This window comes from Erpetoichthys calabaricus, chromosome 6 (genome assembly GCF_900747795.2).
Source record: "Erpetoichthys calabaricus chromosome 6, fErpCal1.3, whole genome shotgun sequence".
NCBI classification, from domain to species: Eukaryota; Metazoa; Chordata; class Cladistia; order Polypteriformes; family Polypteridae; genus Erpetoichthys; species Erpetoichthys calabaricus.
In genome coordinates this window covers 111864085-111879702 of record NC_041399.2, presented here as the reverse complement: position 1 = coordinate 111879702, position 15618 = coordinate 111864085, and the positions used below count along the sequence as shown (strand labels likewise).

General features: G+C 36.7%; 1 protein-coding gene across 2 annotated transcripts in view; it reads left to right on the top strand.

Moving 5' to 3' along the window:
• Positions 1-15618, top strand: part of zcchc2 (zinc finger, CCHC domain containing 2) — a 137825-nt gene that overhangs the window by 97671 nt on the left and 24536 nt on the right. For both annotated transcript variants that reach the window (XM_028803861.2, XM_028803860.2), the window contains exons 5-8: positions 1286-1346; positions 9183-9318; positions 10333-10376; positions 13647-13744. In XM_028803861.2, coding sequence (XP_028659694.1) covers positions 1286-1346; positions 9183-9318; positions 10333-10376; positions 13647-13744 — 339 coding nt within the window. The remainder of the gene's footprint in view (positions 1-1285; positions 1347-9182; positions 9319-10332; positions 10377-13646; positions 13745-15618) is intronic.

The following is a 15618-nucleotide window of genomic DNA, read 5'->3' as shown; positions in this document are numbered from 1 at the left end:
CAATTCAGTACATCTTATTTTTTTGTATAGACTGTGTGTGTGAAGAAATCCACATTTACACAACAGTAACAGCAAGAAATAGGACACTATTAAAGTTTTCAGTGGGTAAACTGTTCATTACGGTAGTATTTATGTGTAAAAATGATCTTTGCAATTTTTAATAAATTCAGGGTGATAGGAATATAATACGAATATTTTAAAATACTGAGCAGTTATTCACATTATAAACATCTCATCTCTTATCCACTTTTCCTGGTGAGGGTTGTGGTTATTATAAAATTACAATCAAATTTGAAATTGAAGCAAGTGATTCACAAATCCTTTCCAAGAGCACCAAGTTATTTAGTCCCTTATTTAGAAAGATGTGTGTTCTGAAAATGCAAATGGGAAGCGATAAACACTTAATATGTTTGAAATTAGTGAATGAAATATTTTATAAACCATTGTATTTTGAAAGCCAGGTTTTATCCTTGGTGCCAAAGTCATGTTTCCCCCACAAAAGGTAAAGCCTTCCCATGTAAATGTTAATTACATATTTGTTTTAGGATATCTTTTACTAGATATTGCTGCTTTACACTAGTGAAAAATCAAAACATTTTGTGATTTGGATTTGGGAGTCGCCATGGTCAGTCAGGGTGATGCAGCAAGACAATAATTTGGTGGAAAGCAATCATTTTTTGTTTGAAGTAAATAGTTTCAATTTGGAATAAGTTGGATGTTATCCTCATTGAGTACATCTGATTATATTTACATCTAAATCAAGATACTTTAGATTCGTTTTTATTTTTCTTAATAATTATATAGAGAATTTGCTCTTAGGAGTTTAGTTTGGATTACACTCAGTTATTCACTACATTATTTCTTGTAAGGGTTGTGGTGTTTGGGGGGGTTGCAGACAGAAAATGGCAATACTACAGCTTTGTATATGAAAGCAATTGTGATTATTGCAATAGCATTACAAATGTAGTCCAGTCCATGGTATTGTTTGCTTTGTAAAATTTATTATTTATGGTAGAAAAGTTTAAATTATTCGGGTAAGTCATGTGATGTGCCTGAGGATTGTGCCTATGTATCCATAAACTTTAGTATTTTTAGAAACAATGTCATAATCTTAATTTGTCTTGATTTCTTTACCTTGTATAATCAAAATGCAAACCTAACACCAGATTTATTTATTGTGTTCAGAGACTTGTATATTTTCTGGCATTTTGTCCAACTTTTTAAAAGCCCATTCAACAGACTGATTTAAGAGTTCTGATGGAAAAAAACTTCTTTTCTCTTATAGATCTGGAGCCTTTCATGTTATGTCATCGTAAGAAACAAGGCAGCAAAAGCCCCAGTCTAAGGTAAGAATACCAATGAGTATGTATTAACATACAGTGGAACCTCGGTTCACAACCATAATTCGTTCCAAACCTCTGGTCGTAAACTGATTTGGTCGTGAACCGAAGCAATTTCCCCCATAGGATTGTATGTAAATACAATTAATCCGTTCCAGACCGTACGAACTGTATGTAAATATATTTTTTTAAAGATTTTTAAGCACAAATATAGTTAATTACACCATACAATGCACAGTGTAATAGTAAACTAATGTAAAAACATTGAATAACACTGACACAAACACCCAGGCTCCCTGCTCAGCTGCAGGCGCTCTGTCTCTCTCTCTCTCACAGCAGCACGCGAGTCAACCCCCCGCTCTGTAACATTGCAGCAGTTCACGCTAATACCATTACAACCCGATCGCTGTAAACACTCTTTTTAATTGAGTTTTAAGCACAGGGAAAAAAATGAACATTTGAAAAAAGAGAAAAGTAACATTGCAACACTTTCTTCTCACCACTCTTCACTTGCTTAGAAGCCATGGTTAACTGCAAAAGCACACAAAATACCGTAGAGCACAAAGAGTTAACAGGTAAAGCACGCCTTTGAGACAGATAGAAAGAACTTTATTTGTCCCCAGTTTGGCTTTTTATATAAACTCTTTAAATAAATATCTACATAAATAGGTAGATAAGAGAGCATATAACACACACACCAGAATGACTATAAAGAAAGAAAAGTTCTGACTTAACTGTCACAGTGAGGCGCATTATGCAGGTGTATTGCTGTTGCTAAAAAGGAGCCCCAGTAGAGGTTCTTGACAAACTTCTGCATAATAATAAATAATTTCTTTGCTGTAAGTACTCGGTGTTAGCGTTTCAGAGAGAGGATGTATAGCATTATTCATAATGGCCCTCAGTTTTGTTTTAATTCTCTCCTTCGCTACAACCTCCAGGGGGTCCAGAGTGTGTCCTATAACTGATCCTGCCCTTTTAAATAGCTTGTTTATTTGGTAGGTCTCTCTTGAAGAGATGTTACCAGCCCAGCACACCACAGCATAGAAAATAGCACTGGCCTTCACAGAGTTACACAAGATGTGAAGGATGTCACTTCCCACATTAATGGAATGCAGTGTCCTAAGGAAAAAGAGCCTGTTGATAAAAGTAGTTTTCATAATCTGTATTCAGAAGAGAAATGGCTTGAATCATTTGTAATATTTCTTTCCACTTCAGTTCAGTGTGGATTGGCATGGGTACCACTGTCCACTTACCTTTTCCCACTAATATGATGGCAACAAAGAAAAGTTGTATTTGGGCAGCAGAATGATTTCCAAGGCGTTGCACTAGTGGTGCTTATAGAAGTGAACATAGGCGTAGGAGAAGATCAAATTTCTGTTCTTAATGTACTTTAGTTTTTTCCTATATGCATGTCCACTGTTCAGCCAGTATAATATACAGTAATTGCAAATGTAATATAAAAAATGAAAGGCCACAAATACAAAAATAATATTGAATCATAAACAGAGAAAAAGTTTGCAGTGTATACAGTGGGGTGATGTTGTATCAATACTAAAATTTAGACTTGTGTGCAAGCTGGTATCAGTACCACTCAGTACCTATAGCAAATAATTGATAACTCCCCCAAAGCGCTCCCAGCTGCTTTGTCCCCTCGCCATGCACACTGCTTGACTCCGCTGCACTCCACTCACCCAGGGTCAGAAGCAACCTGACTACAACACCATCCCCTGGTTCCACCAGGGTACGTCCAAGGCTATCTAGTGGCCACGCTTACAGGCCAACAGGCTTGCAAAATAAAGATAAGTAATAAAGTACTTCTCACAGTAGCTGATGTGCAACCCTCTCAGCAGTACATGGCTTCCTGGAGATCAGGTACCTCTCTGGAGTTTTAAGCATGCTATTATTCTTTTACTATATTAGATGCGGGTGGGTAAGTGGGTCCCCCCTTGGAGTTTTAAGTGTACTGATATACGTATACTATAGCCGTGTCCCCCATTATAGTTTTGAACAGAATAATATAAAAATTTTGCTTCAAACAGCATGGATGGTGGAGAGTGTTGGGTATTATCGGTATTTTAAAAACTGGGTAGACCGTAGAACTGAGCAATGTATCAAATTTTCAGTTTGATGCTTAATAAAAATCAATATTCAAAAGTCACTTTTAATTTTCCACAACTTCATTTGAATGTTAATGAAATCTGCAATGTCTCCAGTGCTCTTTTTCAATGTGTTTAAATAGACTCCATCCACGTTGACTGGTGGTGGTGACGAGTGTGTAGAACAGGTAGGAGTAGTGCTGCCATTTGCGAATGTTTGTTTTCCAGGGATGACAGTTCAGGCAGGACAGCTTCTACAGATAAAAGATGTTCCTGTATATAAAAAGACCATCTAGGCACATGTGGTTCCTTCAGTGTGCTTTCTGCCTCCAAGGTGAAACCGATCCCATAAAATCATAGCTGTTCTGTTGCATAGAGTATGAGGGGACAAGGGGATTGGTTTAAGAACAGCAGTGACTTACTGTTTCACAAAACGCACTTTCACCCCAAAAATACACTTTGTCAGTGGTTGAACAACTACACTAACCAGTATTTCACATCAAACCAGAAGGGAGACATCCACACAGCATGTAAGCCCTTATCTGTCCATTTCACGTAATCTCAGCTGATGAAATGTTACCAATAGGAATGAAAACAACCTTCTTTTTTCACTTTTGTGTATCAGTTACGGATTAAACTGCATCACCGGCCATTTTATTTTAAATTTGTGTTTTTGGTGAATCAAGTTTCCTAATGTCTGAGAAAGTCTTGTCTGAATGATTTAAAGTTACGCTTTTGTGTTGTCTGATCCCATTACCGTATTTTGTGTCTTGCTGCGTTAAGAAACGGCAGTTTACCACCTTGCAGTGTTCAACTTTTGTAACGTTTCCCAAGTTCTGTATGTCAGTGATCAAACACTACAGAAAAAAAAATTCTAAAAGATTAACTAATGTCTATACCAATGTTTATCATATTTATCTTCAGTTATATGTTACCCTTTTAGTCAGTGTTTTTTCGAATGTTTAAAGACGGTATGTGGCAGTGTTCAGGATATGGCTTTTCTTCATGAACATTGTGTGACTTTTGTAGATTAACAGAACCTGTAGTAAAATAATTTACATTTAAATGTTAGATTTGTTTTGTAATTCTTTTTCAAGAACTGGTTTTAACTTGAGAGCAGCCAATGCACTGTATATATTTTGCTTTGTTTCGTTATTTATCTTAGACCACACATACAAGTAAATGTCATTAGACTGAAGAACTAACTTTACTTCTTTATATTAATACAATATTTAAAAGGTTAGATATGCTGTGCCTTCTGTGCTCTACACTGTGACTATTTGACTGGAGAACCACCATAAATGATATAAATCAAAAACAAAGGAAAATGTACACATGTACATTCATTATGACCTGTAATTTGTGAGGTAGTAAATTAAGGGCTTTGTCTTTTATTATATAAAATGGTCAAAGAGAGCCATGTTAACTGACTGGCAGACACAGATACTAGCAAGGAAGACAATACATACAAAGGAAAATTAAAAATAAGTACAATGGTACCTCAGAACACTAACTTGTGTTCTGGTCTGTTCCACATGGCTGGTCGAATTTCAATTTGAGTTTCCATTCGAATTTCCCCATAAGAAATAATGTAAATAGGATTGATCCATTCTGTAATTCCAGTGATTGCTTATTTATACTTACAGTTGCTAGTCATAAAATTAGAATATCATGACAAAGTTGATTTTATTTCAGTAATTCCATTCAAAAAGTGAAACTTGTATATTAGATTCATTCATTACACACAGACTGATGTATTTCAAATGTTTATTTCTTTTAATGTTGATGATTATAACTGACAACTAATGAAAGTCCCAAATTCAGTATCTCAGAAAATTAGAATATTGTGAAAAGGTTCAATATTGAAGACACCTGGTGCCACACTCTAATCAGCTAATTAACTCAAAACCCCTGCAAAAGCCTTTAAATGGTCTCTCAATCTAGTTCTGTAGGCTACACAATCATGTCCCTCTTGCAAATGGCAGAAAAAAGAGGAGTGCGAGTGTGTGTACCTCCTCTCTTAACGTGTTCCAGTCGGACCCATTGCCACAGGTGTATAAAATCAAGCAACTAGCCATGCAATCTCCATTTACAAACGTTTGTGAAACAAATGCATCGTTCTGAAGTGGTCACTGACTTCAAGTGTGGTACTGTGATAGGAGGTCACCTTTGCAATAAGACTTCGTGAAATTTCATCCCTGCTGGATATTCCGTGGTCAACTGGAAGCGTTTAGGAATAACAGCAACTTGGCCACAAAGCAGAAGACCACATAAAGTCACAGAGCTGAGTCAACAACTGCTAAGGCGCATGGTGCATAAAAGTTGCCAACACTCTGCTGTTTCCATAGCTAAAGAGTTCCAAACTTCCACTGGCAATTAACTGTGTGGCGGGAGCTTCATGGAATGCATTTCCATGGCTGAGCAGCTGCATGCAAGCCTTACATCACCAAGTCCAATGCTAAGCGTCAGATGGAGTGGTGTGAAGCACACCGCCACTGGACTGTGGAGCAGTGGAAACTTGTTCTATGGAGTGACAAAGCACACCTCTCTGTTTGGCAGTCAGATGGGAGAGTCTAGGTTCGGCAAATGCCAGGAGAATGTTACCTGCTGGACTGCATCGTGTCATCTGTGAAGTCTGGGGGGGTGGGGGGGTCATGGTGTGCAGCTGTTTTTCAGGGTTTAGGCTAGGTCCCTTACTTTCAGTGAAGGGCAATCTTAATGCTTCAGCATCTCAAGACATTTTGGATCACGCTATGCTTCCAACTTTGGAAAAAGTTTGAGGAAGGCCTTTTTCTGTTCCAGCATGACTGTTTCCCAGTGCACAAAGCAAGGTCCATAAAGACACGGTTAGATGAGTTTGGTGTGGAAGAAATTGACTGGCCCTCACAGAGCCCTGACCTCAACCCCATCAAACACCTTTGGGATGAACTGAGATTGCGAGCCAGGTCTTCTCGTCCAACATCAGTTCCTGACCTCATAAATGCTTTACAGAATGAATGGGCACAAATTCCCACAGAAACACTACAAAATGTCGTGAAAAGCCTTTCTAGAAGAGTGAAAGCTGTAATAGCTGCAAAGGGGGGACCAACTCTCATATATATATATATATATATATATATATATATATATATATATATATATATATACACACATATATATATAACTGCTTTCTGTAATTCTCTTTTGTCTTTTTTCAATGAGAAACTCCAAAGGATACATCAACACCTTGGTCCAGATCCTCTCTGTATTCCTTCTGAACTACACTCGCCTATTCACTCTTTCTCTTCTTTCCAGCTTCCCACTTCCTCTGAAATCTCAGATCTCATCTGCAAATCCAAGTCATCTACTTGTCAGCTGGACCCCCTGCCTACAGTTCTGGTTAAAGCCTGACTCCCCTCTCTAGTCCCTCTCATTTCTGTCATCATTCACTCTTCTCTTACTACTGGTGGTATTCCCTCATCTTTTAAAACTGCTGCTATAACCCCAATACTAAAAAAACCTGCCTACTAATTTCAATAATTTTCGCCCTATTTCTAACTTGCCCTTTATCTCCAAAATTCTTGAAAAAATAGTAGCAATCCAACTTCACACCCACTTATCTCACAATAATCTATATGAAAAGTTCCAGTCTGGTTTTCGCCCTCTTCATAGTACAGAAATGGCACTTGTTAAAATTACCAATGACCTCCTTATTGCTGCTGACTCTGGTCTAATTACTATTCTCATCCTCCTTGATCTGAGTGCGGCCTTTGATACTATTTGTCATACCACTCTCCTTAATAGATTATCTTTGATTGGCATTACTCACACTCCACTTGATTGGTTTAGATCCTACCTCTCAGGCCGCACTCAGTTCATACAGCTTAAAACTTTCACATCCCAACCCACTGCTGTTACTTCTGGTGTGCCCCAGGGCTCTGTCCTGGGGCCTCTTCTTTTTATTATTTACCTTTTTCCCCTTGGCAATATTTTTTGCAAATATAACATTAATTTTCACTGTTATGCTGATGACACCCAGCTCTACCTTGCTAATAAACCCACCTCCTCTTTTCCACCACCCTCACTTATTGACTGCATTTCTGAAATTAAATCCTGGTTTTCTTCGAATTTTCTTAAATTAAACAGTGACAAAACTGAGGTTCTCCTCATTGGTTCAAAATCATCATTATCCAAAACCAATAATCTTTCTATTATTATTGATAACTCTGTTGTTTCCCCATCATCTCAGGTCAAGAGTCTGGGTGTCATCCTCGACAGTACTCTATCTTTCCAATGTCACATTAATAACATCACCCGGTCTGTTTACTTCCACCTACGTAATATTGATCGCGTTCGCCCCTCCCTCACTCCTCATACTACTGCCATTCTTGTTCATAGTCATGTCACTTCTCGACTGGACTACTGCAATTCACTCCTCTTTGGTCTCCCTAATAAATCTCTTCATAAGCTTCAGTTAGTCCAGAATTCTGCAGCACGTATCATCACTCGAACCCCATCTATTCACCATATTACTCCGGTCTTGCAGCAGCTTCATTGGCTCCCGATCAAGTTTCGTACTGATTTTAAGATTCTGCTATTAACATTTAAGGCCATCCATAACCTAACCCCTCCATATCTGTCCGACCTTCTTCATGTTGCCATTCCATCCCGTAACCTTAGATCCTCTTCCTCCACCCATCTGACCGTCCCTCCCGCCTGTCTAACCACCATGGGGAGCAGAGCTTTCAGCCGTTCTGCTCCCAAGCTCTGGAATTCATTACCTGCGGAGCTCCGAAACATCAAATCATATTCATTTTTCAAATGCAAACTTAAAACGCATCTGTTTAAAATGGCTTTTTCTTTTTCCTTCTGATAACAGTGATTTTGTTTGGTTTTAATTTTTAGATTTTCTGATGTTTTAAGTTGTTTATAATTGTGTCTTTTATTTATTTATTGTTTGTTCGGTGTCCTTGAGTTCTCTGAAAGGCGCCTTGTATAAATAAAATGTATTATTATTATTATTATTATATTGAAGTCCTATGTTCTTCAACGCAGTGTAATGGTCAGGCGTCCCAATACTTTTGTCCATATAGTGTATGTGTATGTATGTGTGTATATATGCATATATAAAAATGTGCATTGTTTTAATATGTCTGAACACCAGTTAAACACACAGTAAAACAGTTAATCGCATAGATTAACTTAACCAAAACGTGATGTTATAAAATTCCATCAGTTTTCAGTTAACCGAGAATGGAAGTGGACAGTGGTGAAGAGAAGGATAGACTCTCTTTAACAGAAAGTACAAAGTAAATCGATACAGACACTTGAAGCAGCTGTCTGTAGTGCCAAATACACACTTTCACCAGTGACTTCTTTTGGCAATGTGCTTATTTAATTTCACAAACCTCCACCTTTCATTATAGTTAAAGGTATGTTGCTTGACTTATTCAGAGTTTTTTGTAAGCAAAAAAAAAAAGACGGTGATACTGCATAACATGACTACCAAAAACAAAATTATAAGCTTGGGGTGTTACATAGTTTGAAGATGTGCATGGGAATGGAAGCCTTGTATGTACATGGAAATCAATAAAATGCCCGTTATTTGTTTTATACATTGTTCCTCATAAACTGCAATAGAAGGTTTAATTCCTTGGTCAAGGTAATGGGAATTAGTCATACTTACTTGCATAGCAGTACCTGTCAAACGATCAATTGATAAATTTCACTGAGACCATAAGCTCTTATGTTTTTTTCCCTATTCAAGCATTCCCAATTCAAAGTGCCCTGGATTAGAAGGTCTGAGAATGCAACACTCTGAACACAATGGTCTCCTCGAGTGGAAGAAAAAAAGCTACTCTTTAAAATCTAGTACAGAGCACTGCACAATGGTTTCTGATATGGTAGGTGATCAGTTTTTAAAAAAATAACATTTTTATTGTTTTATAGTTCTGAGTTACAATCTAAATGTCTTGACTTATCTTTCTCCTGTTGATATAATTTTCTTTTGTACATATCATCATATATTTTTAAATTCCTTGTGTACAACAGCTGAAGCAGAGTTACATTTACATCTTTTTATCCTTCTCTGTTAGCGTGCCAAGCTATTAGAAACATTTTTTAATATATTAATAACATAAATATATTTTTTGTGCATTAATCATCATAAGAAAGAGTTTTCCTGTGCTAAACAAGATAAAAATACCTGGATACTTTATCAGGGAATCCATTAGCATTATGTAAGGCACTTAAAAACTGTGCCTTATACTAAGCTGAGTATCTAAGTAGTTTATCATCCAAAAATACAGTAATTTCAGGTCAAACGAATTTAGATATCAACTGACTACTAAATGCACTTTCTTTCCATAATGTAAGTAGTGAGAAATCCCCCAAAGGCTAATCAGAGGTCAAACCTATTTTTATTTTGCAAAAGTTAATATTCACAGTTTCAACTATTTTTACATACATAAACATTCTTTTGAGTCCAGTACATGCTGGATGACTTGAACAGTTTTGTTTTTCCCTTTTTCACTTCAGTCTCCTAAATTATGTAAAAATGTATTTTTAAGCTGTGTCCCCAGTCATCTCTTTCCATTGATGTTTATTTTATACCATTTTGCAGCTAAATATTATTCTGCAGGATTATTAAAATGACTAACAGTTATGGTCTTTTATACTTAGCATTTAAAAAGGTCAAGGTAAAAGTTTAAAAAAAAAAAAAAAAAAAGGCAAAAGAGATTTGTATTTTTTTTTAATTGGATGATACTAAAAAAGATATTTTGGAAGACAGATATTGTCTGCTCACTGAGATGAGATATCTAAAGTCCTCTAAAGTAATTATTACATAGGAGCTTAATTTCAGATTGTGCAGTCTTGTGTCATCAGCAAATAAATATGTTCTCCTTCATTCTTTATAGCAACTTTCAGGAGGCAAAAAGAAAATGAAGCCTCAGACTGACAGGTAAGAGATTTATTCACCTGTTTTCACATCAGTCAATGAGAACAATCAATGCTGCCCCATGCAGGCTATATAAGAGAAGCCCTTGGAAGATAATACTTCCCCAGTATAATCTAAAAGAGCTACATATCAAAACAATACCATTCACTGTAGTACAAAGGCTGTTCCAGCCAGAAGTAGCTTGATTTATAGAAATGCTAAAACTGCTATCATATCTGGGTCTTTAGATGTGCACAGAGCCAGGCAAACATCTGTGTGTTTTATGTATATGTAAGTACATCCTGTGTATTTGAAATCCTTTTCAGTTCAAATTTGATAATTTTCTTATTGGCTATTCTCTACCGTATATCTGAAGTCCTACAAAGTGTGCTGGGGGGGGGGGGGGGTTGGAGTATTTTTCCTGTTCACTATATTTTGTTTTGCCATATTTTACATAGTAAATGGCCTCAAATCTTCAGTCAAAAAGCAGTATTAGAGAAAGGGAACCTGAGTGAACACAGAGCTTAAATAATTACTTTCTTTATTCAAGGAACAATGTTATTTAACATTTCTGTCATCTATATGAAAAAGTAATTGCCTCCATAGTGTCAATACTTGGTTGAGGCACCTTTTAGCAGCAATAATCACATCTAACTGCTTCCTATAATTCGATAAAACTTATCATTTTTTTTCTGAGCCATTCAGTAAGTAGACTTGCTTAGGTGTCTATGGTTGTCGTCCTATGGTGTAACCCAATTACACGTCAGGTTCCAGGTATGGGACAGAATATTCGGGTATGGTGCAAAATTCATTGTTCCTTCAATAATGGCATATCTTCCAGGTTCTGTGGCAGCAAAGCTCCCTCGTGTTTTTTTAGGTATGATTTTCCTACTGATGAATTCTGTATTAGTTTTACACCCAACATACTGGGACACAAGTCATCCAAAGTCTACTTTTTACTCGTCTATCCAAAGAACATTATTTCAAAATGCTTGGGGTGACCCAGACGTGTGCTTGCAAATGTAAGATAAGAACTGATTTTACCCTCATAGAGCAGCAGTTTCCTCCTTACTCTCCCATGAATCATATTTATCTTATAGAAATCTTGCATCTTATCTTGGAGTCATGAGCACTGAGCTTAGCTGCAGTTCTTGGGAATGATCTCCTAGGATTCCTTGTTATTTCTTGAATGAGCGGTTACTGTGCTGTGAGGGTAATTTTGGCAGACCAGCCTTTGTTGAGAAAATTCAAATTCCCAAAACCTTAGAAATGGCTTTGTAGGCCTTTACTGATAGTTAACTTTCAACAACTTGTTCCTCTTCTATTCTGGAATTTCCTTCTATCAAAGCACAGTGTTTCTTCTAGAAACCTTGTGGTGAGTGCTTCACTATTATTGTGATGGTGAAGTTTAGATTCAACATGGAAGATTGCAATCAGTTCTGTATGTGTTCATTCAGTGGAGTCTAATTATCAATAAAGTCTGGTCATTTTGTTTTTAGTGAGCAACTAAGGGAAAATCACCTTTTCAAATGGGCAACATAGGTCTTGAATAACTTTATTATTTAGATATATTAAGTAGAAATTCAGAAATAGTATTACATGTTTACTCAGGTTCCCTTTATTATTACATTATTATTATCTAAAGATCTAAAGATCGGCTCCAGCAGACCCCCGTGACCCTGTAGTTAGGATATATAGCGGGTTGGATAATGGATGGATCTAAAGTCACATACACAAAAAGGTTATCAAGAAGGGAGCAAATACTTTCTCATAGCACTTTATCTTCAGAACCTGTGTATCTATAAATCTTTTATGTCTGCTGGTAGTTCAGTCTGAAACTTAAAAAAGCCATCCTGTGTATCCTACTGCAATAGAAGCATAAAATAATGCTTAAAATTAAAACGGAAATCTGTACTAAATCAGTCATTGGTAATGGGGGCAGAAGTAATTTGTTTCTACTGCCAAGCATTTTTTATGGGTGTATGCTTATTTGTATGTTTACTTATCACTTTGTGCAAAACCTCCCTGAAGCATCTGGGAGAAAGAGAAAGCAAGTGAGCAGGAGCCTTTTGTGTAGAATTTGTCATCTTTCTTTCTTTGTAGTTTTTTCCAGGCACTATATATACCTCCATTACTTTCATTTTTTTCAAGCTGGTTGGTGGATTTATTTTAATTATATATACAAACAAATTCTATTTGTATCTGTCTACATGTATGTACTACAGTGATTTTTTTTTTTTTTTTGGTTTAAGTTTGGTTTCGAATTGTGCTGTGCCACCTACACTACCGCTAGCACCGAATGTAGTAATCGTCAAACTTGCATGATCTAAATCGTATCTAAAGAGATTGAGGACTTGATAGTCACTTTACCTGGAGTTATTGGCAAAAGCAGCAGCATCTTTTAAAAGATAGTGGTATCAAAACAGTCTTTGTGTTAATCCATTCCAGAACAACAAAGACTCAATAAACTTCAGTAAGGCATATTGTGCTTTGCTTATCGACAGGCTAATACACAGGCTATGTTTGAAAAGGGCACTAGCTTAGTTAATCTGTCACTCTAAAAAACACAGCCTACACAAGAGCCATTGTGGCTCACTGGCCTTGGAGAATAATGAAATGATACTGACCAAGGCAACAGTGTGTGCATTAATAACATATGTCTGTTACACTCCCATGCTATTGGAAAGACAGGAAATCAGAGTTTCCAAATTGAGAATTTCCCGTGAATACCTATGAAGTTAGAGCTATGAGTTAGGCAATCTAGAGAAAACAAAGCTACCCAAATTCGCAAGAGTTGTGACTTAGCTTTGACCTTTCACCTATTTCAGTTGTATTAAATAAGAAATGTATCCAGGTCAGCCAGAAATGGTATTTTTGTGTCAAATTACATTTGGAGCAATGCGATACACCTTTAATATGTTTCATTTGCTGTTTATTTTCAAGAAAAAAAAATATATTTAATTGCTTTTTTGAAGACCAAGTAACAAATCAAAAGCGAAGAGCGACCAGAATTCTGACTGGAAACTTGCGTTAACACTGAAGTGGGATGGTGAAACATCACAAGTTGGAGCTCAGAATATCCAAAAATGTGAATGCTGCATGAATGCAACTGTGCTCTGAACATGAAGGCTATATGGACTTTGGAGGTTCTTGTCAGAATACATTTTTTTAGAAAAGATGTACAGATCTCAACTGATATATGAAATGTGGCAGCAGACAATTCTTAGTTATAACTGTACAAAATTTTGCAACATTTACAAACACTGTGACACAGATAAATTTTTGTTTTGCTAGGGACAAGGGGAAAAAGGGAGAAAGCAGGATAAGCAACATAACTAATGGCACTTTGAGGTCTGCACCAGAGCAGTCATTTCGATCCTGTTCTGCAAAAGGTAAGATTTCTAAAGGAAACTAAAGATACCTAATAAATCATAATACATTATTTTGTTTGATAATTGTGCAAGAAAACAGCATATAAAATCATAATTTAAAATAATTGAATTTTTGACTCCTTGCATTCTGTATTGTATTGGTCTTATTGGGTGGGATCTTGTAGCAAAAACTATTTCATCTTTCTTGGGCCAGGCTGCCTCTCGGGTGCCTCTCTTGACATTAGTAAGGAGATGTCTATTACCATCAGAATTCACATTTGGACTGATTGATATGTAAAGCATAAAGCTCACATGACTCCAACTAGCATCTCTTGATGCTGTTGCCTTGTAGCTACCAAGTCATCAAAATATACTAGGTTGTGTTTAAAGGATGAACCTGTCTCTATAATAAATACTTCATTAACTATACATGTTAATACTATCAGTAAAGGTAACTTTTTTTTTTTTTTTTTAAATAATAAAAGATATCCTAATAACCCTCATCAAGATTATAACAATACAATTGTACTTATCAGTAAGGAGACTGTGGAAAATCGTGGGTTCGCTTCCCGATTCCTCCCTGTGTGGATAGCGCTTCGAGTACTGAGAAAAGCGCTATATAAATGTAATGAATTATTATTATTATTACTATTATCAATGCAGCACAACATATGTAACTAGGGCTTTTCTATTTTGAGAGTCACGATCTTTGCTTTAATCAAGAGGGGCCTTCCAAACAGCAAAATGCAATTCTGTTTACATTTGAGGCTTCTTTTTGAAGTATGTGTCCAGAAAATGAACTCTGTATAACCAACAGAGATGGCTTGAGTAAGACTTGCATATATAATATATATATACTATGTGTGTGCGTGTGTGTGTATGTGTATATAATATACACACACATACATACATACATACATACATGCAGTGGAACCTCGGGTCACGACCATAATTCGTTCCAAAACTCTCGTCACAACCTGATTTGGTTGTGACCCAAAGCAATTTCCCCCCCATAGGATTGTATGTAAATACAATTAATCCGTTCCGGACCGTACAAGCTGAATGTAAATATATATATATATATATATATATTTTTTTTTAAGATTTTTAAGCACAAAAATAGTTAATTATACCATAGAATGCACAGTGTAATAGTAAACTAAATGTAAAAACATTGAATAACAATGAGAAAACCTTGAACAGAAAAAACTACCATTGCAAGAGTTCACGCTAACAGCCTTACGAACCGATTGCTGTAAAAACTTTTTTTTAATGAGTTTTAAGCACAGGGAAAAAAAGGAACATTTGAACAAATCCGAACTTTATTAAAAACCAACCATAAACAACCAAGAAAACTAACCGTGTAACCGTGCATGAGTTGAGTTCTGGCATTGCATGAAGGAAGTGAGGAGGAACTGGGTGGAGAGGAGGTTACAGTTTTGAGGGAGAGTCCGGCTCCGCGATGGAGGGATGTTCTCCTTCAGGTGTTTTCTCTCTTGTGATTTCTTGGGTTTCTGGTGTTTTTAGCTGTTTAGCTGGTGGATCAGACTTCGCGAAATAGCGGTCTAATGTGACTTGCTTTTTCCTACACATTAAAATTTTGTGGAAATGCGAAACGACATTGTTGTTCATAATGTTTATCACTCTGTTTGAAACTGCTTTGTCAGGGTGGTTCTTCTCGAAAAAATCCTGGCACTCGTTCCAGTTTTCCATGATGGCTTTTATCTCATCACTTTTTATAACCAATTCTTCTCCTGAGGACTGCTCCTAGGTGAGCAACCTTTGCTGCTCCTGCTGGAGTTCAGCGAGTTCCTCCGTCGTCAGCTCCTCCTTGTGATCCAGGACCAGCTCCTCAATGTCCTCATTGTCCACTTCAAGACCCATGCTCTTGCCCA